This window comes from Pyrgilauda ruficollis, unplaced genomic scaffold (assembly GCF_017590135.1).
Source record: "Pyrgilauda ruficollis isolate IOZ18807 unplaced genomic scaffold, ASM1759013v1 scaffold126, whole genome shotgun sequence".
Classification (NCBI taxonomy): Eukaryota; Metazoa; Chordata; class Aves; order Passeriformes; family Passeridae; genus Pyrgilauda; species Pyrgilauda ruficollis.
This window is the reverse complement of record NW_024510988.1, coordinates 1,080,951-1,101,943: the sequence shown is the minus strand read 5'-3', so window position 1 is coordinate 1,101,943 and position 20,993 is coordinate 1,080,951. Positions and strand designations below refer to the sequence as shown.

Genomic DNA, 20,993 nt, shown 5'->3' with positions numbered 1-20,993 from the left:
TAAAGTTTACGTTTACTAGAGAAACTCGCCGGTGTTTGGGGTTGCTGTGGGTGTCTGTTTACATCTGGGGGGGGAATGAGGAAAAACAACCCCGTGAGGAAGCAGGACAAAGGCTCGGGAGGCTGAGTGAAAAAACAAATCCTTTCCTTTAATGGGAATGGGGGAAGCTGTAGAGCACAAACATCATTTCTCTCTGTACAACAGGAGTGGGCTGACGGCAGCTTGGCCCCCCAGGAGCCATCCTGCCACAGCGGGGTCAGCACAGGGCAATAAATTAATCCTCCTCCGGAAGGGAGCTTGAGCCGGTGAGATTCCTTCACGGGATCAGTGGCCGCCACTCCGAGTCACCCTTTGCCTCCTTGGCTGGGCTCTGGCACCCTAAATCACAGCTGCCAGCGAGGCTTTGGGAGCCTCTGCTCACCTTCCGTGGCTGGAGATCCGTGGCCCTGTTGCTGCCAGAGCAAGGGCAGGGGATGGGCAGGGAGGCTCGGGGCGAGGAGCGACCTGTTCCGGCAGGTCTCAGAGCTCCGACTGCCGGGACAGAGAGGCACAGAAAGCATTGAAAGCTCTGAAAGGGCAGCCGAAAGCAAGAGGAAAGCAACAGTGTCCTGCGGGAGGCAGCTCAGCCCGGGAGAGCTGCCTGCCCCCGGGCAGGACGGCACTGACCCTGCGCACGGCGTAGATCCAGTCGAGGTACGCACGGACACTGGTGTAGACGCCGGGTGTGCTGGGGGTCCCGCAGCCCTGGCCCCAGCTGACGATGCCCACGACCTGCCAGTGCCCTCCCGAGTACAGGAGGGGCCCGCCGCTGTCCCCCTGGCAAGGACAGAGCCTCAGGATGGCCCCGCAGAGCGACAGCAGCCGTCCCCAGAAGGGCTCTTCTCTCAGAGGAGCCGTGTCACGGATGGGTACAGAGCCACCCAGCCCCGTGCCCAGCCCCGGCCCCCACCTGGCAGGTGTCCACGCCGCCCTGGGGCAGGCCGGCACACAGCATCCTGTCGGTGACATCGCCGTGGTAGGCGGCCAGGTTGCAGCTCTGCTCGTCGATGAGCTCCACCTCGGCCTGCTGCAGGCGCTCCGACAGCTTCCCTGGGTGACACACGGCCTCTCAGAGGGACCCGGGGCAAGCAGGGAGCCTCCAGCCCCTCTGCTCCTGCCGGCAGTGCCGGGGGCTGTGCCCTGTCGCTGTCACCCCCGGGCTGTGACACTCACCGTGCTCCTCCGTGTAGCCCCAGCCGATCACCCACAGGGGCGTGCCCGGCACCAGCTCCTCATCAAAATAGGGCAGGCAGATGGGCTTGGTGCTGTCTGGAAAGGAGATTGAGGGGGGCTCACAGGGCAGGGGCCCAGGCTGGCTGGGGACAGCCACGAGGCGGGCACCCCACTCCCTGCTCCAGCACTCAGTGCCCATGGAACGCTGCCACGCCGGGCATCGCCACCCCAGCCCAGTGCTCAGAGCCAGCAGGGGACACTTGTGACTCCTGCCCCGGGCAGGGCTTTGCCAGGCTCACCTGAGTCGTGCACAGGGGAGCGCAGCTTCACCAGGGCGATGTCATTTTCCTTGGGGGACGCAGGCGTCACCTCGGCCAGGAACACCTTCTCCACGGCGATGGTGGCAGCGCCCGACAGCAGGTCGGAGCCCGCCTTCACACGCCAGCTCTGGATGATGGGGTTGTTCCTGTGCACCGACAGCGCTGTCACCACCTGTCCCCCCGAGGGGCCAGCCCCAGAGCCCCATTCCCGCTGCGAATTCCAGGGGATTCCCAGGGGATTCCGGCGGGGCGCTGTGCACTCACTTGAAGCAGTGCGCGGCCGTCAGCACCCAGCCGGGCCCGATGATGCTGCCCCCGCAGATGTGCTCCTTCCTGTACTGCAGGCTCACCTGCCAGGGCCACGCCTCGATGGCAGCCGGGCTGCCCCCCAGCACCCGCGGGGTCCGCACGCTCTGCCCGCAGTCTGTGGGGACACGGGGGACACGGCAAACCCAGGGACAGCAGCGTGCCCAGGGTGTCCCATCCCCGCGGTGCTGCTGTCACCCCTCACCCCCAGGCTTGCTGGAAGGGCTCCAGCCACCCCCTGCCTGCTCCAGCCCCCCCGGATAATTAGTTTAATCAGGGTAATTCGCTGGTAAAGGTGAACCCAAGCAGGCAGCTGGGTGAGCCTCCCGTAGGTGTTTCATGGCTGGGAGGTTTGTGCTGGCTTAACGAGGTGAGCAGTAATTAAATCCATCTTTCCTCGTGCAAACACTGCGGAATGGGCTCGGGATGGAGCCACACTCCCACGGGGCCGTGCCAGCAGAGAGGCCCCAGTGCCCACGAGGCCCGGGCACCACCGTGGTACTTACTGGAACAAAAGAGTGACACGACCAACCCCGAGAGGCATTTCCTGCAGGAGGAAGGAGCAGAGCTGGATTTGCCTCCCCTGCCCGGCACCAGAGGCTCCTGCTGGGGTTGGACACACCGTCCCCACTCACCTGCCTGGCTCGAGCACCTGGAGGCTCCCGTTGCTCAGCACGACCTCGCGGGGAGGCAGAGGCTGCCCCACGCTCACCTCCACGCCCTGGAAGGCTGGGGTGCTGGAAGACATGGGGGGACAGGGCTTCAGGTGTGGGGGAGACAGGCACTGGTGCCTCAGCACATCAAGAGCCTGGATCCCATAGGAAAAAGGGGCTTCTGTGGGACAGGAGTGCCAAAGTGGGGATGTGACAGCCCTGGAGGGCCCAGGAACAGGGACAGGAGCAAGTGAAGGAGGGGAAAGAATTCCTTGCTGTGCAGTGGCTCTGGGGGAACTCAGGGAGCCCCTTGCTGTTGCATTTGGGACCTGGAAAATGCCAGGTTTGACTCAATCTGGGCTCCTACAGTGGCTCAAACACCAGAACCCATCTGGAAAGGGAAGTGCAGGGCCCTGAGCCTCGCTCCCCTGGTGAGCTGCGTTGGCACTCTGGGCTGCTCTGGGGAGGGCAGGGCTGCAGTAGGGGGCAAGGAGGCAGAGCAGGAGCAGGGCAGGGTGCCCGTGGGCTGTGACACAGCAGGGCACAGCTCTCTGCTCTCACAGGAGGCTGCCAGGGCTCCGTGCCAGCTCCTGAGGACCCACAGAGTGCTCTGTGTGCTGGGGACGGGCTGGAACCATTAGTGCAGAGCTCTGAGTGCTTCACAAATCAGCAGAGCCCCACTCCAGAAGAGCTTTTAAGGAAGAGGGAAGGTGAAGCAGGGCAGGCAGCCGGGTACCTGCTGTAGCCCATCTGCTCACAGGCAGCTCTGGCCAGCGCCGGCGTGAAGTGGTCGTGGCACACACAGGACCAGGTCCCAGTGTGGCTCTGGAGCACCTGCAGGATGGATCTGTCTTTGGAAACGCGGGCTGGAGGCAGACACAAAGTCAGCTTTGGCCGCAGCAGCCCAGCCCCCCGAGCTCTGGCGGGGTGTCCTGCACTCACCCCCGGCCGGTGGCCCCTCGGGGAACCACTGGGGACAGTTGGCCTCGTCCTCGCCCTGCAGACAGTCCAGATGCCCGTCACACACCTGCTTCAGCGGCACCAGCTTCAGGGGCTGCTTGCAGAACAGGTAGTGGTGGTCCAGGTAAATCTTCACTGCAGGGAGAGGGGGGCTCAATGCTGGGCTCCAGCTCCTGGGCAGGCTCGGGGCTGCCTCGGGGCGATCAGCAAGGAGCTGGGTCTGTGTTGGCCGAGCCATGGCCATGGAGAAGGAGGGGGAGAGACCAGGAGCTGTACCCAGGAACCCGATGGCGACCAGGCAGGCGAGGGTGAGCACCACGGCCAGGACGAGGATCCCGACCCGCCTGAAGGACTCCGATGCCCTGGAGGATTTGGGTCTCGTGTAGGGACCTGCAACACAGAGGAGCGTGGCCCTGCATGGCCGGGCTCAGCCTGGCACCTCTCATCTCTCCCAGCTCCCTCTGGTGTTACCTCGGCCGTTGAGCCGCTCCGAGGCCGAGTCCTGCAAGGCAGAGAGGAAAAGCAGTCACCAGCTGAAAGCAGCTGCAAGGCAGGAGGGTCAGCTGTAGCCAGGGTGGCTGGCCCCGTGGTGAGCTCACAGCCCAGGGATGAGCAGAGAAACTGCCCCCACCTTCACCTGAGGTGACTTTAGAGCTGCTGGGAATGGGGGTGGCTTGTGCTGTGGTGACAACGCCCGGCTCTGGGTGACCCAGGGTCACCTGCCGCCTGGTTCCCATAGACACCACCTGAGCAGTTCCAGTAACCGGCTCTCACTGGTACAGAGTTACTGTCATTAACACACCTGAGGCTTAAAAACTCACAGGTGTTGCGAAAGAGGCGCTCTCTGATGCGCAGAGACACCCTGAGTCAAAATACACACGCCTGCGGGGCTGTGGCACGGGGCATGTCACGACGACGGGGGTTGTGGCTTCGGCAGGGTCAGAAGCGGGTGGCACAGCCCGGGTGCTCCCCCCGGGCTGCAGGAGCACCGGAGGAACCAGCCCGAGCCAGGGGAACCTGCGCTCCCAGGGCGGGGAGGGAGGGAAGGCTGTGCCGCTGCTAAGAGACGGGCTAAACACAGCCGGGGCTGGAGTGGGCATGACTCAGGCATCGATCCGCTTGAGCTCCTCGGAGTTATCTCAGAATTATCCTCCTGAAACAACTCCTCGTACGAGAAACCCCCGGGGATGGGCGGGCGGGTGCTGTGAGGCCGTGCTCGGTGGGTGGGGGGCGGGCTGGAGCTCGGAGCCCCTTCGGGAGGGCTCAGGTGGGCACTGTCGGGGTCTGCTCCGTGTTTTCCAGCCGTGGTTGTGCCGTGCCCCAGAGCAGGCCTTTGGAAAGGTGTTCCTGCTGCACTGAGCCTGCTCCCTGCCAGCCCCAGCGAGCTCTTCTCTTTTGCTGTTGCTTCTGGGCTCTGCCACCGCAGGTAAGACAAGATTTCTGCATGAGCAGAGGTAAGAGGGGGTTAAACCCGCTGGGATCTACCCACAGATCCAGGAGGGTTCGGGCTTTGGGAGCCTTTGCTGCAAGTGCTGAGCTCCAAGAGCAGCACAGCCTGGACATGAGGGTGTTTGTCACACCGATGTTTGTCACACCAAAGGAGAGCAGAGGTCCCTGTGCCATGCCAGGCTCAGAGGCTTGGCAGAGCAGTGAGGGGGCACCGGGGATGTGGCACAGCTGAAGGGGACTGTGTGCCCAGGTCAGAGGAGAGGGGAGCCCTCCCTGCCCGGGTCACTGTGCCAGGGCATGTTTAGCCACGCACACACACCCTTCCAGCAGGATTTTACAGCAAGAGCCAAGCCATTATCCCTGGGTTGGCACACAAAGGCAGGCTGGCTTTGTGAGGCAGGAGCTGTTGCCTCCCTGTCGTGTCCCTGCAGAGTGGCTGGGGCTGCTGGCTCTGGGAACAAGCAGTGACCTGTGCAGGGGAGGGCTGGCTCCTGCCTGGTGCCATGTGCTGTGTCCCAGCACGTTGGAGTCTGGCTCCTTGAGGAAATGCCAGCAGCCTTTTTTCCCAAAGCCAGGCTCAGCTGGCACCCGTGGCAAGTGTGGGCAGCTTGTGCCAAATTCCCCAGCCCTGGACGGGCTCTGGGGTGCAGAGGCTGTTTCCTGGTGCCAGGGAGCTGCTGGGAGCAGGAGGGCAGGGTGGGAACCTGGGTCCTGCATCTCCCACCTCGCTGCCCTTCCTGAGCCGCTTCTCCGCGGAGAAGGGAAGAACTCCCAGAGGCCTGGGAGTTTTGGAATGCTGCCCCAACTTCTGCCAGCCCAGGGCACGTGGGGCCGGTCCTTCCTCATGCTGACCTCCTGTGTCACCTGGGCCTGGGCCGGGCGCCTCCTGGATAATGGGATCCTAACGGTTCCCAGCAGGAATGGCCCGGGTGGGGATGATCCTGCAGGCCCCACTGCAGCAGCACGGCTGTCCCTCTGTCCCCACACTGCCCATTCCTGACCCCATCACATCATCCTTGGCTGGGATCCTTTTGCAAGGCACAGGTCTGGTGTGGATGCAGATGAGATGGGTGATTATTGGGTTTTGGGGTTTTTTTTGCATTTTCTTCAGTCCATGAACCTCTTCTGTTTCAAAGGGATTCAGAGCTTGGGGCTGCCTCTCCATGACTCCTCTCGAGCCCACCACGAGCAGGAGCAGCACTGGTTAAATCCAAAGCCAGGGAGGGCTGTGCCTGCTCTCGGAGGCACAAGATTTCCTGCAGAGCTCCATGCTACTGTGACTGATTGAGTTCCCTTGCTGCTTTCTTCTGGGGCACTTCATGCCACCGTGGCCATGCCAGGCTCCAGCTGTGCCAGTGCCAGCCCAGGAGCCGTGGAGTTCTGCTGAACCTCTTCCCCCCTTTCAGCAGGGGCTGCAGGGTGTGCTGAGCCGGGCTCCTTCCCTCCCTCGGGAGCAGGGGGGACGTTCCCTGGCCAAGGGGAGCTTTGCAGGGTGATCAGATTCCGAGGGTGACTCCTTGGCTGGGGGATTTGCCCCGCGGTGTGTGCAGACACTGCAGGGAGCGCGTTCCCCACCCTGCAGGGGTTGGTGTCCCTCTGTGCTGCTGCTGGAGGGTTTGCAGTGCCCGCAGAGCTTGGTGTGTGCCCTCCTGGGGAAGCGTCTCCCTCCCAGGGAGGGACTGCGTGCCAGCCTGGCGTTTGGTGGCCGTGGCTGCTCCTGCACAGGGTGCTGCTGGTGTGTCCCCTGTGCTGGGCGGGGGGCTGGGAGGGCCTGGCTCTGCCCCAGGAGTGGAATGAGACCCTTCAGGAGGTCCTGTTCCCCTTGGCATGGGGGGCACTGCCTTGCTTGTCTGCTGCCCGGGCCAGGAGAGGGAAAGGCAGCCCTAGCAACGTGGGAGTGAGAGCTTGGGGGGCACCCAAGCTCCGTGCCCAGCCACAGAGGGCTGTGAGGAGCAGGGGAAACCCTTCCTTGGCACCCAAGCTCCGTGCCCAGCCACAGACTGGTGTGAGGAGCAGGGGAAACCCTTCCTTGGCACTCAAGCTCTGTGTGCAGCCACAGAGGGCTGTGGGGAGCAGGACAACCCCTTCCTTGGCACTCAAGCTCCATGTCCAGCCACAGAGGGCTGTGAGGAGCAGGGGAAACCCTTCCTTGGCACTCAAGCTCTGTGTGCAGCCACAGAGGGCTATGGGGAGCAGGGGAAACCCTTCCTTGGCACCCAAGATCAGTGCCCAGCCATGCAGGGCTGTGAGGAATGGGGGAAACCCTTCCTTGGCACCCAAGCTCCGTGTCTATCCACGGAGGGCTGTGAGGAATGGGAGAAACCCTTCCTCGGCTGCTGGGGAGCAGCAGCTCCTTGTGCCCGGGCTGCCCCATGCCCTCAGCACCTCCTGGGGCTGGCAGCGCGGCCGGGCACGGGGCTGTGCGGGGGGCTGGTGCCCGTCCCGGGGCTGGGGGCAGGGACTCACCATGTCCATCCAGCTCCGGCGGGGTCCTGCGGCCCGCGGAAACCCGGCAGATGTCCCCGGTGCTCGGGGAGGCTGCGGCTGCCCTGGAGCCGGCCCGCGATGCTCCCGCAGCCCGTGCCCTGCGCTCGGTGCCCACGCCGCGCTCACACTGGGGCAGGACCGCCCCGGCCCTCCTTAAAACCCACAAGGGGAGTTGTGAAACAGGAATTCTGGTTTGTATTGTAATACAACACCGGTCTATCAGCAGCACCATCACCTGCGGTAATCTCCCGAGCATCTCCACTGCAGGTGACTCACCTGCGGCGCTGCTGTCACCAAATAGCTTATCAGAAGTGAACGGACTGATTTTTCCTGCTCCTCCTGATGATAAGAGGATCCACGGCCACCCCGCTCTTTGTCCGGCTCTTCCGCGTTGCGCTGGGTTGTTGTCAAAGCGAGCTTCGAGTAGGTGGAGGAGGAAAGGAGGAGAGTTTGTGCCCTGGGTCACTCGGGCTGTGTGTCCCCACCAGGGCCGGGTCACGGCTGGCAGGGCTGGGGCAGGTTAAAGGGAAGGCAGTGGGTGCCCATGGGTACCCCAGGCTGCAGGGGGGACAATGGGGTGATCCCGTGGACGGCTGAGGGTCGTGGATCTGTGATTGTCCAGGAACAACCAATCCCTCTGGGATGGAGCAGCTTGCCTTAGCCTGGCAGGAAGGGACGGAGGTTGAGGAGTGCAGGAGGCAGCGCCGCAGGGGTGAGGGTGGCCCAGGGAGCGGGCTGGGGTCGGGGAGGCTGCTGGCTGCCCTCTGCACGCTGATGCCGGAGCTGCTGGGTGTGCTGGATGTGCCGAGCAGCTAATTACCCCCTTCTCCTGTGGAAATGCAGCTAATTACCCCCTTCTCCCGTGGAAATGCAGCTTTCCCAACGGCCCTGCTGCTGCCAGCGGGAGACTGCAGAGCACCCACGACCTGCAGCTCCTCAGGGAGCTGTGCCATGGCTGTGCCAGCTCACCCCTGCCAGCAGGGACCCTGCCCGCTCCCCCAGCCTGGCCAGGGATGCACCTGTGGCTCTGCAGGTAAGGGGCACCCTCCCCACACTCACACTGAGCATCCAGCCCCTTGGGAGGTGTGGGCACCTCAGCCCTCGTGGTCCCCCTGTTGCCCAGAGGATGTGGGATGTAGGGTGCAGCCAGAGGCTGCCCGTGCTGCTGTGGCAGATTTCAGCTTGAGAAATGTTTCACGGGCTGCAGCAGCAGGAGCTGGGCAGGCCTTGGCTCCCAGGTGCACCTGGCAGGTCCTGGCAGCCTCCCCAGAGCATCCCGGTGCCAGCCAGGGAGAGCAGCCCGGGAGCGGTGGCACGGCGGGAGCAGCCAGTCCTGCCTGGGGACCCGCGGTCTCTGGGGACACAGTCGGCTTTGCAGTGTTGTGTCACAGCCCCGCGACTCCGGGGCTTTGCTTCCTGGAGTGCGGCCGCGTTTGCAGCCAGCCACCCTTCCCTGCTCCCGGAGCCGGGCACGGCACAGGTTTCCTGGCACGGCACAGGTTTCCTGGCACGGCACAGGTTTCCAGCCATGGCACAGGTTCCCGGGCACCCGGCTCCACTGGGGTCGGGCAGAGGACAGGCTGGCCTGGCCCAGGGCTCTGGGTGACAATCCCGGAGCCGCACGGACACATCCCCATCCCTGTGTTCTGCAAGGCAAGGACGGTGCCAGCCCCTGGGGGCTGCAGCTCCTGCTGTCCCCTCTGTGCTCTGCACCCCCAGGCATCGTGGAGTGCTCACCTGGGCAGGGCTGCTCAGGGCTTGGCTCCTGCCCAGGGCCGCTGATGTGGGGCACGGCAGGTTCAGAGGCTGTGCCTGGCACAGCAGCACCGAGCAGGGAGGAGATTTTCTCAGTTTCCAGCTGTTCAGGGTTACAGCTGTTGGACACTTTTCCCTGCAGCCACAGCAGGTGGTTTTCTTTCTTGTTACAAACAGGAGCTGATTCCCAAGAGACGCTCTGGTTTGGGACTCGGAGATGATCAAGTAGAGCTGTAAGTGCCTCATTTTGGGGTGTCTGACTGGGGGCAGCTGCTGAGGGTCACCCCTGTCCTTCCCTGTCCCCTGGGGTGCTGCCTGAGGCCCCCAGCCTGGGTTCTGCGAGGGTCTCTGCCCCCTTCCTGGCTGCTGGCCTTGCCTGGAGGTGACAATCAGAGGACACGGCCACTCGGGCACCTTGCCAGCGCTGGGCATACCTGTGTCCAGGGTGTCCCTGCCCCTGGGGCTCCCAGTACTCCCAGTTCAGCCTCTTCCAGCAGCGGGAGGGCAGAGCTGCCCACGCAGGCAGGGCGATGTGCCCTCGGTCGTGTCTGCTGCAGCTCCTCTGCTTTCTCCCTGAGAACCAGTTGGACCAGTGGGCCAGGACTGGTGCCCAGCCTCGCTGCAGGGAGGCAGCCGTGTCACCAGGAGACAGGGCACAGCCAGGACGTGCCAGGCTCCAGCACAGAGGGCTCAGCAGCAGCTCCAGGCCGGGATAACCGAGAGCAGCTCCCGTGGCACAGCAGCAGGACATGGACCCCTGGGCAGGTGAGTGGGTGGTCTTTGCCCCCTCAGGGGGCAGAGGTGGGGTGCTCATGGCACGGGCAGTGCTTTGGTGACCCTCCTCCCTGCTGCCCCGTGGGCTGGGGCTCACTGCTGGGTGGCTGTGCCCGAGCCGTGCTGCTCAGAGCCATCCCCGGGGATGCTCCCGAGGGTGTCAGGGCAGGGACCCTCCCACGCAGGGCACGGGGCAGGGCCTGGGCACGCCGCCGTCACCCTCCCACGGGCGGTGGGCGTGGGGACGGTGCAGTTTCGGCAGCCGGCTGATTCAGGGAGGCTGTTGCACCACGCAGCTCCTGCCGTGAGTCACGGCTGCTGCGGCTCCCGGACCTCGCCCTCACCGGGGGTCCCGGGGCTGCCGCTCGCCCCTGCCCCAGCAGAAAATCGGCCACCCACGTACCCTGAGCCCTGCCAGGAGGGCCGGCTGGGAGGGAAAGCAAGGGCAGGGCAGGTCCTGCTCCTCCCCGCGAGCCCTGCGAGCTGCGGCCGGGCTGGGAGCTCTGCCCGCGGCTGTTTGTCCGTCCCGCCGGGTGGAGAGGGCGCTGCGGGCTGCAGGACCGTGCTCGCTGTGTAAACACCGTGACCACAGGGGAAATGTTCTCACTCCGCTGGCATCTGCCTAAATTTAGCTGCTCTTAGGTCATCCCTTTCCGCTGTCTCCTCGCTCCCGGTGCCGCACTGAGCCCCGTCCCTGTGCCCTCCTCTGGGCAGTGCCCAGACCCCCCCGTGCCCTCCTGGCACAGCCCCGGCAGAGCTGTCCGCGCAGCAATCGATGTTCAGCGGCTGTGCCGGGCACTTTGGCGTCCTGACAGCTCCGGGAGCATTGATCGGTGCTGGGTCCTGCCAGACCCCGCTCAGGGAGGGCGGGGATGGGCGGTGCAGAGCCCGCTCAGGTCCCGCACGGCCCCGGCCGTGTCCCGTCCCAGCCTGGCTGCTGGTCCTGACAAAAGCATCCTCTAGAGGGAACTGCCAGCCCAGGAATGGCTCCAGCGCCGCCAGGAAAGGAGCATCGCCCCACGAGGGCGTGAGCGGCACCAGCAGCGGGCTACAGCACGGCCAGGGTGGCCACGTCCCTTCCCAGTGACCGTGCCACCTGCCAGCTCACCTGGGGACAGCTGTGCTCTCCGTCACGGGGCTTTGGGGACAGTAGAAATCTCCGTGCCACGGTCCTGGCAGCCCTGCAGTCCCTCCCTGCCGTGGGGACAGCTCATGCTGGAGAGTTGTAGCCCCGCTCCCGGCTGTCCTGAGCCCTGCAGGGGACCATCGGGACCCCCAGCCCCCCAGAGGTCTGTCTGCAGAGCCCCTCCTCCCTCTGCTTTCCAGGACAAGAGCCCGTCAAGGTGATCGGGGTTGTCTTGGGCATCGGGCTGGCCCTGCTGATCCTGGCCAGTTTTGGCTACACCTTCATCCGCTGGTACCGGCGGGGCCACGGCCAGCGCCGTGAGTACGGCAGGGCAGGGGACAGGGGGACAGGGCAGGGGACAGGGGGACAGGGCAGGGGACAGGGGCGCTCAGAGCACGGAGCCTGGGGTGTTGGGAACACGGGAGATGGAACCCCAGGTGCAGGGGGCTCTCTGAGGTGAGGAGGGGGATGCACAGCGATGTCCTGCTGCTGTCCTGCTGCCTGTCCTGCCTGTCCCCAGCCTGCCACTCGCGGCAAAGCACAGGCGGGCTCACGGCAACACGTGGCTCTGACACCTCTCCCTCCTCTTCCTCGTGCCTCCCCAGGGCCTGACTTTGTCTTCAGCCTGTACCACTCGCGGTGAGTGACACCCTGGGGGGACCACGCACAGCTCTCTTTGTGCCAAGGTGTCACACCCCCTCCCCACCCAGTCCTGCTGCTGGCAGGGGCTGGGGGATGGGCAGCGTGGTGACCCCTCTGCTGTCCCTGCAGCGGGCTGGGGTCAGTGGCACTGGAGCTGGTGCCACCGTTCAGCATCAGTGGCTCTCTGGGCACCTCGGGCAGTGGCTACGAGCCCTTCCACAACCAGAGGCCGTGAGGTGACAGCTGGGCTGCTGAGCAGGTAGGAAGGACACCCCCTTGTGCCCCCCTGCCCCCCAGTGCTGTGCTGCCTCGAGGCCCTGGCCATCACAGCTTTCCTCAGGACAGCGCCCAGGATTTTCCAGCACAAGCCCTGCCTGTGGTTCTGGGCCTTTCCCTGAGCTCTGGGTTTGGTTTCTCCCCGCACAGGCTTTGGTTGTGTTTCCTGTCCTGCTGTCCCTGGCATGGGACGTGTGGCCAGGCACAGAGGGATGGGGCTGGAGCCTGGGTGCTCTTGCAGAGCTTCCTCTCGCTGCCTCTTACTCACAGCCCAGCACCAACAGAAAAAACAACCAAAACTGCCTGGGGGAATTCCTCCTTTTCAGTTCTGTAAGAAACAGCCCCTGAAATTGTTGGATTTCAACCGAAATGGAAACGGTGCAGTTTCTGTTGCTAAAAATGCTTCCCAGAATCACAGAATCCTTGGGGCTGGAAGGGACCTCTGGAGACCACCTGGTCCAGCCCCCCCGCGCCCAAGGTCACCTGGAGCAGGTGACACAGGAACGCCCAGGTGGGTTTGGAACGTCTCCAGAGAGGGAAACTCCGTGAATTCCCTGGCATCTCCTCCATCTGCAGTTCTCTCGCTGGCCCTCTGCAGGCACAGGTGCGCAGGAGGTGCTGCAACAGCACTGGTGCTTGGCATGGAGGAGGAGGATGCAGCCTTATCCCAGGATTCCTCAACATCCTGGAGAAAACAGCTCAGAGACCTCGCAGCCTCCTGCACACCCAGAGACCTGGCAGAAGGTTTTTCCTTAGGGAAGCAGCCGAGGAGGAGCCCCAGAACTGGGTGACTGGATTTCTGCAACTTTGGAAAACACCGCCGGGAAACGGGAAATCTGTCTCAGTCCTCCTCCTCCATCCAATACCTGCACCAACATGGAAGCTGGTTCACCACGCTCCCAGTGCAAGGAAACGCCTCAGGAAGCCCCTGTGGAAGTTCCTCCTGGATTTTTTGGGCCAGTTGCCTTCGGTCTCAGCAGAACAAGCAGCTGTGGAAGTGCCTGGAGCGCAAGAACAGCCGTGGGGAGATTCTGTGGCCACAGAGAGGGGCCCTGCTTGGCCATCGGGGCCTGGGGAGGCACAGGGAGCCTTGGGATTCATTTCTTTGCAAGTTTCTCTCAGAAGAAAAAGAAAAACTCACGAGAGCCACGTGGATGTATGTAAGGAAACCAGCAAGGACAGAGTGGGATTTTCAGGGAGTCAGAGGGACTGTGCTCTCGGCCATCGAAGCTAAACCCTGTGGTCTGCGGCTTTCTCCCGGCTGAAAGGAGATTTCTGCCTGCCCAGGAGAGGGGGAAATGCCACCTCCTGGGGGCTGGGAGCCCTCGGTGGCGAGCAGGACCTGGCAGAGCCCTGCATGACGCAGGATCCGGCCGTGGGGCCCGACGTCAGCAGCGTTTGAAAGAAAAACAACAACAACAAAAAAGTCATGCTTTTGATGACTCTGTTTTCCAGAGGAAGTTGAAAAAAAAAAAAAAGAAGAAAGCAAAAAGCTCTAACCCCCAAAATATGCAGAGGCAGAAGAGATGGGGCCAGTGGAGGGGCAGGAGGAAGCTCCCAGTGCCCTCCACATCCCTGTGGGATGCAGGGATGGATCTCACGTGTGAGATGTAAGAGGAGGAAACACAGCAAGAATCAGCCCCCTCTTCCTCCCTGTGCTGGAAAAGCTGAAAAAAACCCCAAAACCCTTCACCAGAAAACCACATTCCCCGAGGAGAGTTTCCACCAGCAGTTTCACTTCCCACCGTGAAGGTTCCTAGAAATGGAGTGACTTTTGGAAAAACTTCCCTGCGACCTGGAGGGTGGCTCAGGGCTGGGGCTCATCCTGTTTCCATTCTGATGACAGCTGTTCACAGCATCACAGAATCAATTTGTTTGGAAAAGACCTGTGAGGTCATCGAGCCCAACCTATGGCTGAGCACCACGTTGCTGAGCAGAGCCCTGACTGTTGTCTTTCCTCCCCACCTGGGTTGGATTTGTCCTCCTGTCCTTCCCTGGGGGTGTCCCATGGGATGGGCATCTCTGTGGGATCGCTGGGAGCAGCCCAGCTCCTCTTCCCTGCTGCTTCTCTGGTGATTGCCCCCACAAATTCCCCAGGGACAGGCACCAGGAGCTCCTGGAGAGTGGCTTGCTTCTCCTTTTTCCCAGTTGTGATGTGGAAATGCTCCTCCCCACATGAGGCAAAGGCACATTGCCCCTTGCTGATGGGGAACGTCCAAATGTGGAAACAGAAAGCTCAGCTTGGCCTTGGGAGAGGATGAACAGACAAATGGATCGAATAAATAACACCACATCCTTTCTGTATTTAGGAATGAAATGCAATAAATAATGTCTGTGTCCAACAGAACACAGACCATAGTGTGGGTAGGACTGCCCTGGCTCGTGCTGGGCTGTAGGTGCATCCCAAATCCTGCCCTGGGGCTCTTCCAGAGGGAATGGGTGCTGAAGGGTCTCTGGAGGGTCAGGAAAGTCTCTTGGTGCATCCACGTGGGGTCAGGCAGGGCAGGAGCCCCGTGCTGCCAGCAGCAGGGTTCTGATGTCAGCCTGACCTCTCCCTCAGTCTCTGCGTTGTGAAAGGCTGGGATTAACACCAGCACGGGGACGTCAGCAGGAGCAGCCCAGCTGGCCCAGGCAAGGGGGAAGTGAAGCACAGGACCAGCCCAGGCCCCCACGGTGGCCCTGCACCCCGTGCTGGGCTGCTGAGGAGGGCAGGCAGGGCAGAGGTGCTCTGGAGGGTATCCTGGGAGGCACGAGGAGGTCGGGATGAGCCCCTCCAGCACAGCCCATCGCTGTGTCCCGTTAGCTGGGGTGGCTGGAGGGGTGCCCACAGCGGCACTGGGGCACAGCAGCCCCACAGTGACTGAGCTGGTGCTCCTGGGCCTGGCACCATGGACATTCAGGGTCAGGAGTAGCTTATCCAGACGAGGTAGTTGGGTCAGAGCACAGGGCTGGTGGCCCCCAGGGACGGGTCACAGGCGGCTGTCCTTGCTGTCCCCGCTGAGCTGGCCCAGGGGCTGGGTGGGCAGTGTGATCCAGCTGGGGACGGGCAGCAGCGTCCCCAGCAGGGCAGCGTTGTTGTTGTTGTTGAAGACGTTCAGGTCGAAGGGAGTTTTCAGATCAGGGCTGCTTTTGCAGGTCAGTGGAGCAGCTGGGGCTGCCCAGCTCAGCAGGGTGGGGGCTTGGGGTCCCACCTGGCTGGGGAAGTCACAGGCAGGGGCTCCCCATGGAGCCAGGTCCTGTGTGAGGGGATGCTCGGGGGAGCACTGCTTCAAATACCCTTTGGACACGGCCAGCTCGGAGCACTCCACGTCCAGCACGGTGTCGGTGCTGCCCAGGCCCTGCACGGACCCTGCACAGCCCGAGAGGGGCTCTGCCTCACCCAGGGCCCGCTCTGGCTCCACGGTGCCCTTGGACTGCTGCAGGTACCCCCTGAACTCCACCTCTGCCTGGCTGCTGGCAGGGGACAGCCCTGGGCTGGCGTTCCCGCTGCCAGAGGAGCAGCCAGCAGCAGGGCAGGGGCTCTCCAAGCCCACCCCGCTGTCCTCAGCCGTGGGTAGCTGCTGCCTGTAGCCCTGGGGCTGGGGGCCTGTGGAGCAGCTCAGGGAGGAGGAGGAGGAGGAGGAGGAGGAGGAAGGGATGTGCAGGCAGATGCCGCTGTCGGTGCTGGTGCCGCTGCTGTCTCTGCTCCCCGTGGGTCCCCGCAGGCCCAGCTGGTCCTTGGGCCATGCTGGGAGCTTCCAGCCCTGCTCCAGGGGCAGCTGGGCTGTGTGGGTGCTGCTGTCAGGGCCTCTGCCTGGCTGGGGCTCCTTCTGGCACAGGAAGAGCTGCTGGATGGGGTCGGCATCCAGGCTGCCCGAGGATGGGGGCTCATTCTCCCCCCAGAGGGAGGTCTGCTTCATGAGGGACTTCTGAGAGAGAGAAGAAGAGGAGAGTGAGCTGTGCTTCATCCCTGGCTGGTGCCTGCCTCTCCCAGCACTCCCCGAGCCCGCGCCCTCGCTCTGGCCCCAAAGGCACTGTCCCTGCCTTACCAGGGCAGACGGTGTCCTCACGGGTTTCCTGGTGTAGGTACACACCAGCAGAGCCCCCAGGAGGCCCAGCAAGGACAGGATGATGAAGGAGGAGCTGAGGATGTCCGGGAGAAGCTCTGCACTCCCTGCAAGAGAGGACGTGACCGGCTGAGGGGGGAGAGGGGATTCCTCAGTGCACACAGGTGACCAGGTGAGGGGATTCCTCGGTGCACACAGCCTGCTCTGGCGTGGACCCCCACACTCCCAGGAGGCTGGGGGGGGTCAGCATCCTGTGGTTCCCCCTTTCCCTGGGCCCCACTTACTGTCCCTGTGGCCGGTGGTGACGCACTGCTCGCCGGAGCGCGTGGCGGGGACGGGCAGGCTGGCCAGGCTGGGCTCCACGCTCAGGCAGTACTCTGTGAGCCAGAACAGCTCGCCGATGGTGAACTCGGTGCTGTTCTTCACCACGGTGATCTGCAACAAACAGCACAGGCTGGAACCTGGGAGCCCCCAGCTCCTGTTTCCCTCCCTCCTCCTCCTCCTCTGTCCCCTGGGAAAGCCCCCAGGTTGTGGTGCGATAATGATGACAGCAGCTAGATCCAAAATCCCCACAAGGGCTGGAAAACTCTGCCATAAAACACGCGGAGAAGCCTCTCTGTGCTGCTGTGGCTGTGAGAAAGCTCAGCATTCACTCCTACAGACGACCCTGCTTTAACAACCTGGTGCTCCCCTTGAGCAGCACCGTGTGGGACAGATGGGGACAGCACGGGAACAGCAACTCGTCTCACCGTGTGGTTGTCCCGTGTCCTCCTGAGGTACACGTGGTAGCGGGTCATCTCCTTCTGGAAGTCGCTGTGCTCCAGGGTGGCGTTCCCGGAGCGGAGCAGCGGCCGCAGCCGCACCTGGATGGAGTTGCCCATCACAGAGAGGCTCTGGCCCGCCAGGCGAAGGCCAGCTGGAAGCAGAACAGTCACAACAGCAGGTCAGGGCTGTTTCCTGCTCACAGCTCCCAGCCCCTCTGGCACCAGCCTGAGCTGTGACCGTCCCACCCACCCCCGGGCTGCCCCATCACCCTGCACACCCCACCTGCCCTCCAGGAAGGCGTGGAGGGAAATATCCCAGCTCTCATTCCTCCCACAGCTCTTTCCAAGCAGCGTGGCACCCTGACCCTGCCAGCTCCAGCACAGGCTGGAGAAGAGCCCAAGCCACCTTGCTGTGGGAAGAAGCCGCCGGTCCTTTGCCAGGAGGACGCGTTGCTCCCAGCCACGGCCCTGACCCGCGCGTGGTAGCGCTGCTTCGGGTCCGGGGTGTAGCGGGTGAGGTCACAGGAGTGCTCCGAGGTGTTGCTGCACTCTGGGATGGCTGTCCAGGGGATTCTTGAGCCGTAGCTGAGGGGAGAAGCACCGGCGGTGAGCAGAGGGCTGGAATCCGGCGCGGGGCAGGGCGGCACGCGGGTTCCCCTCGCTGTTACTCACACTATGTACTCCACGTTGTAGCTGGCGTTGCTGGGGCAGCCGTGGCCCGGCTCCCACCTCAGCAGGTTCCGCCCCATCTCCACAGCGAAGCGCACGGAGCGGGGCATGGCCAGCCCCTCACCTGTGGGGCACACGCTGAGCTCGGGGGGGGCTGCACAGCCCCGTCCCACCTCAGCCCCCAGGAGCCTTGGGGGGCCTCCTGCAGCATCACCCGTGACGGGTGACGTGACAGCGCTGACCACCCGAAACGTGCAAGCCTTTGCCCAGATTTCTCTTCCCAGTTTCCAGGATTTGCTCAGCCCCATCGTCTCCTTCCTCTTTCTTTTTTGGGACAGCCCAGCTGGGGTTTCTTGGTGTGTTCAGCCCCAGGAAAGGAGCTGTATTTGCATCCCCCATCCCCTGCTGTTCGACACCAGCTCTGTTCGGACTCGGCTTTCCTGTTTTGCTCATCTGCTGCCTGGGTGAAACCAGACTTTTTCACACCTCCTGCGTGACCTCCGTGTTGTCACCTGGCAGAAAAGCCCCTCTGATGATATCTGCCACCTTTCCCTTGCAGGTGTCGCTGGCAGCTGCTGCCTGCTGGCAACCTCCCAGCCCAGCGCTGTGTCCCCAGTGCCCGTGGCCCCTCACGGTGACACAGCGGGGACAAGCCGGGCTGGTGCCCCTCGCTGAGCCTTTGGGCTCCCAACAGCAGTGAAAGGCAAGCGGTGAGCAGGGAGCCCTGGCCATGCCCTGCTCCTAAGCGCTGATCTGAGGGCTGAGCACCCGGCAGAGGTGTCCAGGCTGCGGCTCCAATCTTATCCCCCATCCCAAGGAACCCACCCCGAGCTGTGAGGCTCAGCCCCGGCCACAGGGAGATGAAAACCGGCAGGAGAGACTCACCGAGCGTGGGGCAGGCAAGGAGCAGCGCCAGGCACAGCGCCAGGGCGGTGGCAGAGGGGACCATGGCCGCTCAGCATCCTCCGTGGCAGCAGGGCGAGCGGGGCCGGGCTGTGCCCCGGCGGGAGCTGAGCGCTCGTTTTTCCCCCAGGGGCTGGCTCAGTGACGTCTTGGAGGCGTTCAAACAGCGCCAGGAAAGTCACCGAGCAGCCACTTCCACTTCTCTTCGCTGTCCACCCACTCACCCCCAGCCAAAGCCTCAGCCTGGGCTGGGCTTTCCGACAGAGCTTGAGAGGAACAGTTCTGGGGCTTTTCTGAGCAAAGCTGGGCCGTGCTGAGAAAGGCAAGTACGAGTAAGGGATGTCTCTGCTGCTTTGTTGTGAAATGAGATGTTGAAAGCACGACACAGGTGAGTGTTAGCTCCAAGGGTGACCTGGCACAGGGGCTTTCCCGAGCACAGCACCGTGTCCTGTCCTGGATCAGCTGAATCCAGCCAAGTTCTAACAGCCCTGGAGCCCCACAAGGGGGTTCTGTTTTGGCTTTCCTTTGGGATCAGTCTGCAATTCCCCCTTCTCCCTTTCTGAGAACCTCTGTGCTATCCTGTGTCCTGCAAACACCCTCACACAGGGGTGACGTTGGAAATGCAGTGTGACACAGGGGCTGCCACTGTCCCCAGGGCTCTGGTGGCCCCCCAGGTATGTCTGTGTTCCCGTGGCTGTGGGGTCTGCCCACGGTGCTGTCCTGCCTGTCTGCTGGTGCTGGGACCTGAATCACCACCCCACAGACTGTGTGAGTGCTCTGCTTTGCCTCAGAGCTTGCTTGAGGGCTTTCCTGGGGCCCTCATGTGATGGAGAGTGATTTTCCTCAAAAAGAGGAATTTCCCACTGGAGAATTAGTGGAAAGAACACAGACAAAAAGAGCAAGAGAAACCAAAAGTGCTGTGGACAGAGTCAGAGCATCACGGTGGGCACAGACATGCAGGCTGCCCTTTGAAGAACCATCCTAAAGGCCTGAAGTGGGAGATTTCTCCTGTTTTCCCTGACTTATCCTCCTGACGAAGGCCAAGAGCTGCCACAGACTCACAGCCTGGCAGGAGCACCAGCAGCAGATCCCTCCCTGCCCTGGGTTTATCCCCATCCAGGGCAGAGCAGCTGATGTCCTGCCACTCTGCCCTTGGCCCCCAAGGCACAGCTGGCAGCCACTGAGCTGAGGAGTCCCGAGATGAAGCACAGGCAGTCCCACACAAAGCCACAGACTGTGTTCTGTGTAAGCCGTGGCAACGAAAAGCAACGGGACCAAAAGGCAGGAAAGTGGGAGTTCTGTGGAAAAGGCACGGCGGGGCTGGCCCTGTGGGCGAGGCGGTTCAGAGAACAGGGAGAAGTGGTTGGCAATTTAGAGGAAAGCGAAAGAGGCTGAGGAGGAACGAGAGTTCTGCAGAATGCTTGGATGGCCAGGGGGACTCGGGCTGGAGCCTGAGCTCTGCAGGGAGGGCACGGCCAGGTGCCACAGGAGAGGCTGCTGAGGGAACAGTGAGAGCTGGGGGGATGTGGCTGACCCTGGAATGGACACACCACGGAGAAACCCAGCCCAGGAGCACCTGGGGCTGTGCATTTGCCTCCCTGCTGTCCCTCAGGAAGCTTTCCCAGGGTGACAGCAGGGTCAGGCAGGTGGTGCAGGGCAGGGATGGCCCTGGAGGGCTGGTTCTGCACAGCCCTGCCGCAGGACAGAGCAGGGCAGAGGGATCCTCATCCCAATTCCCTCGAGCCTGGATGTTTGGAGCAGCTCTCCTGGGCTGGTGGAGCCAGCTCTGCTGTGTGTTTTAGCTCCTCTTTAATGGCTGGGAGGGCAGGAGGGTGCAGGGAGGGCTCAGAGCAGCAGGAAAGGTGAGGATTTCACCCGGGAGCTGTGCGCATGCTGACATTTACCATCAGGCTGCTGGGGTCAAGGCACACTGCTCTCTGTTCCCTGGAACTTGCTCTCTGTACGTGGCTTTGTAGCAAGCAATGAATGACTCCTGGAGCTGTTTGCTGAGAATCCCTTTCTGGAGTGGACTCAGCAGCTCAGGAGGGCACGGTGGCTCAAGCTGCCTGGGGGTGCAGCTCAGTGCTTGGACAGCCTGCAGAGGCACAAAAAGCAAACAAAAAAGCCCAGAAACCACTCCTGCCTGTGAAAACTACAGAGGAGTGCGCTGTGGAGTGAGGGCTGGCTCAGAACCCCTCTGTGAGCTGGGATCCTGGGAGCAAGAGGGGTCTGAGGGATCCAGCCCAAACTTTCCAGCCCCAAAAGGAGGGGGCTTTGCAGCAGGGCTCCTCCAAGCCTGGATGACCCTACTCATCTCTGCCCTTCTGATGAGCAGGTGTGGGTGGGGAGCTGGATGAACGAGGGACTTACACTAAGAACAATGCCAGGAGAAACCTGTGGCACTGAGGGTCATGGGTCTGGCTCTCAGAAAGCACAGGATGAAGTTAGGCCTTTCTCCTTTAACCAGGAATTTTCACCTGTTTCTACCTGAGCTCTTGGTTAAGCAGAGCATCCCCCAGGCTGTGCCTGCAGGGGAGGCAGGAGGCTCTGCTGGCTCCTGGAAGAAGCATTGCATCCATCAGCAAAGGAATTAAAAGGCCTCTGGAGAAACCAGAGGGAAATGGCATTTCATTTCCTTCGGAACGGGGAAT

The 20,993-nt window shown here is 62.7% G+C and overlaps 4 protein-coding genes across 4 annotated transcripts; 2 read left to right on the top strand and 2 right to left on the bottom strand.

The window, feature by feature from the left end:
* Positions 1–178: 178 nt before the first annotated feature.
* On the bottom strand, positions 179–7,619 carry TMPRSS4 (transmembrane serine protease 4). The gene is given in 14 exon segments (XM_041458161.1): positions 179–531; positions 667–816; positions 950–1,089; positions 1,213–1,308; positions 1,512–1,678; positions 1,797–1,956; positions 2,345–2,385; positions 2,474–2,575; positions 3,228–3,357; positions 3,434–3,586; positions 3,728–3,841; positions 3,923–3,953; positions 7,367–7,429; positions 7,431–7,619. Coding segments are annotated over 14 exon segments (1,548 nt in total). The 3' UTR covers positions 179–519.
* A 2,162-nt stretch (positions 7,620–9,781) lies between these two features.
* On the top strand, positions 9,782–12,236 carry SMIM35 (small integral membrane protein 35). Its single transcript, XM_041458165.1, has 5 exons — positions 9,782–9,907; positions 11,243–11,359; positions 11,648–11,681; positions 11,814–11,943; positions 12,111–12,236. The coding sequence occupies exons 1-4, from the start codon at positions 9,892–9,894 to the stop codon at positions 11,917–11,919; spliced, it is 273 nt and encodes a 90-aa protein (XP_041314099.1). The 5' UTR covers positions 9,782–9,891; the 3' UTR covers positions 11,920–11,943; positions 12,111–12,236.
* Positions 12,146–13,194, top strand: LOC121348524. Its single transcript, XM_041458162.1, has 2 exons — positions 12,146–12,471; positions 12,537–13,194. Exons 1-2 carry the CDS (start codon positions 12,146–12,148, stop codon positions 13,192–13,194), a joined length of 984 nt encoding a protein of 327 aa, XP_041314096.1.
* Positions 13,195–14,888: 1,694 nt separating this feature from the next.
* On the bottom strand, positions 14,889–18,431 carry IL10RA (interleukin 10 receptor subunit alpha). Its single transcript, XM_041458160.1, has 7 exons — positions 18,325–18,431; positions 17,443–17,563; positions 17,177–17,355; positions 16,756–16,922; positions 16,291–16,441; positions 15,989–16,113; positions 14,889–15,868 (listed from the first exon to the last, which is right to left on the bottom strand). Exons 1-7 carry the CDS (start codon positions 18,386–18,388, stop codon positions 14,930–14,932), a joined length of 1,746 nt encoding a protein of 581 aa, XP_041314094.1. The 5' UTR covers positions 18,389–18,431; the 3' UTR covers positions 14,889–14,929.
* Positions 18,432–20,993: the final 2,562 nt, after the last annotated feature.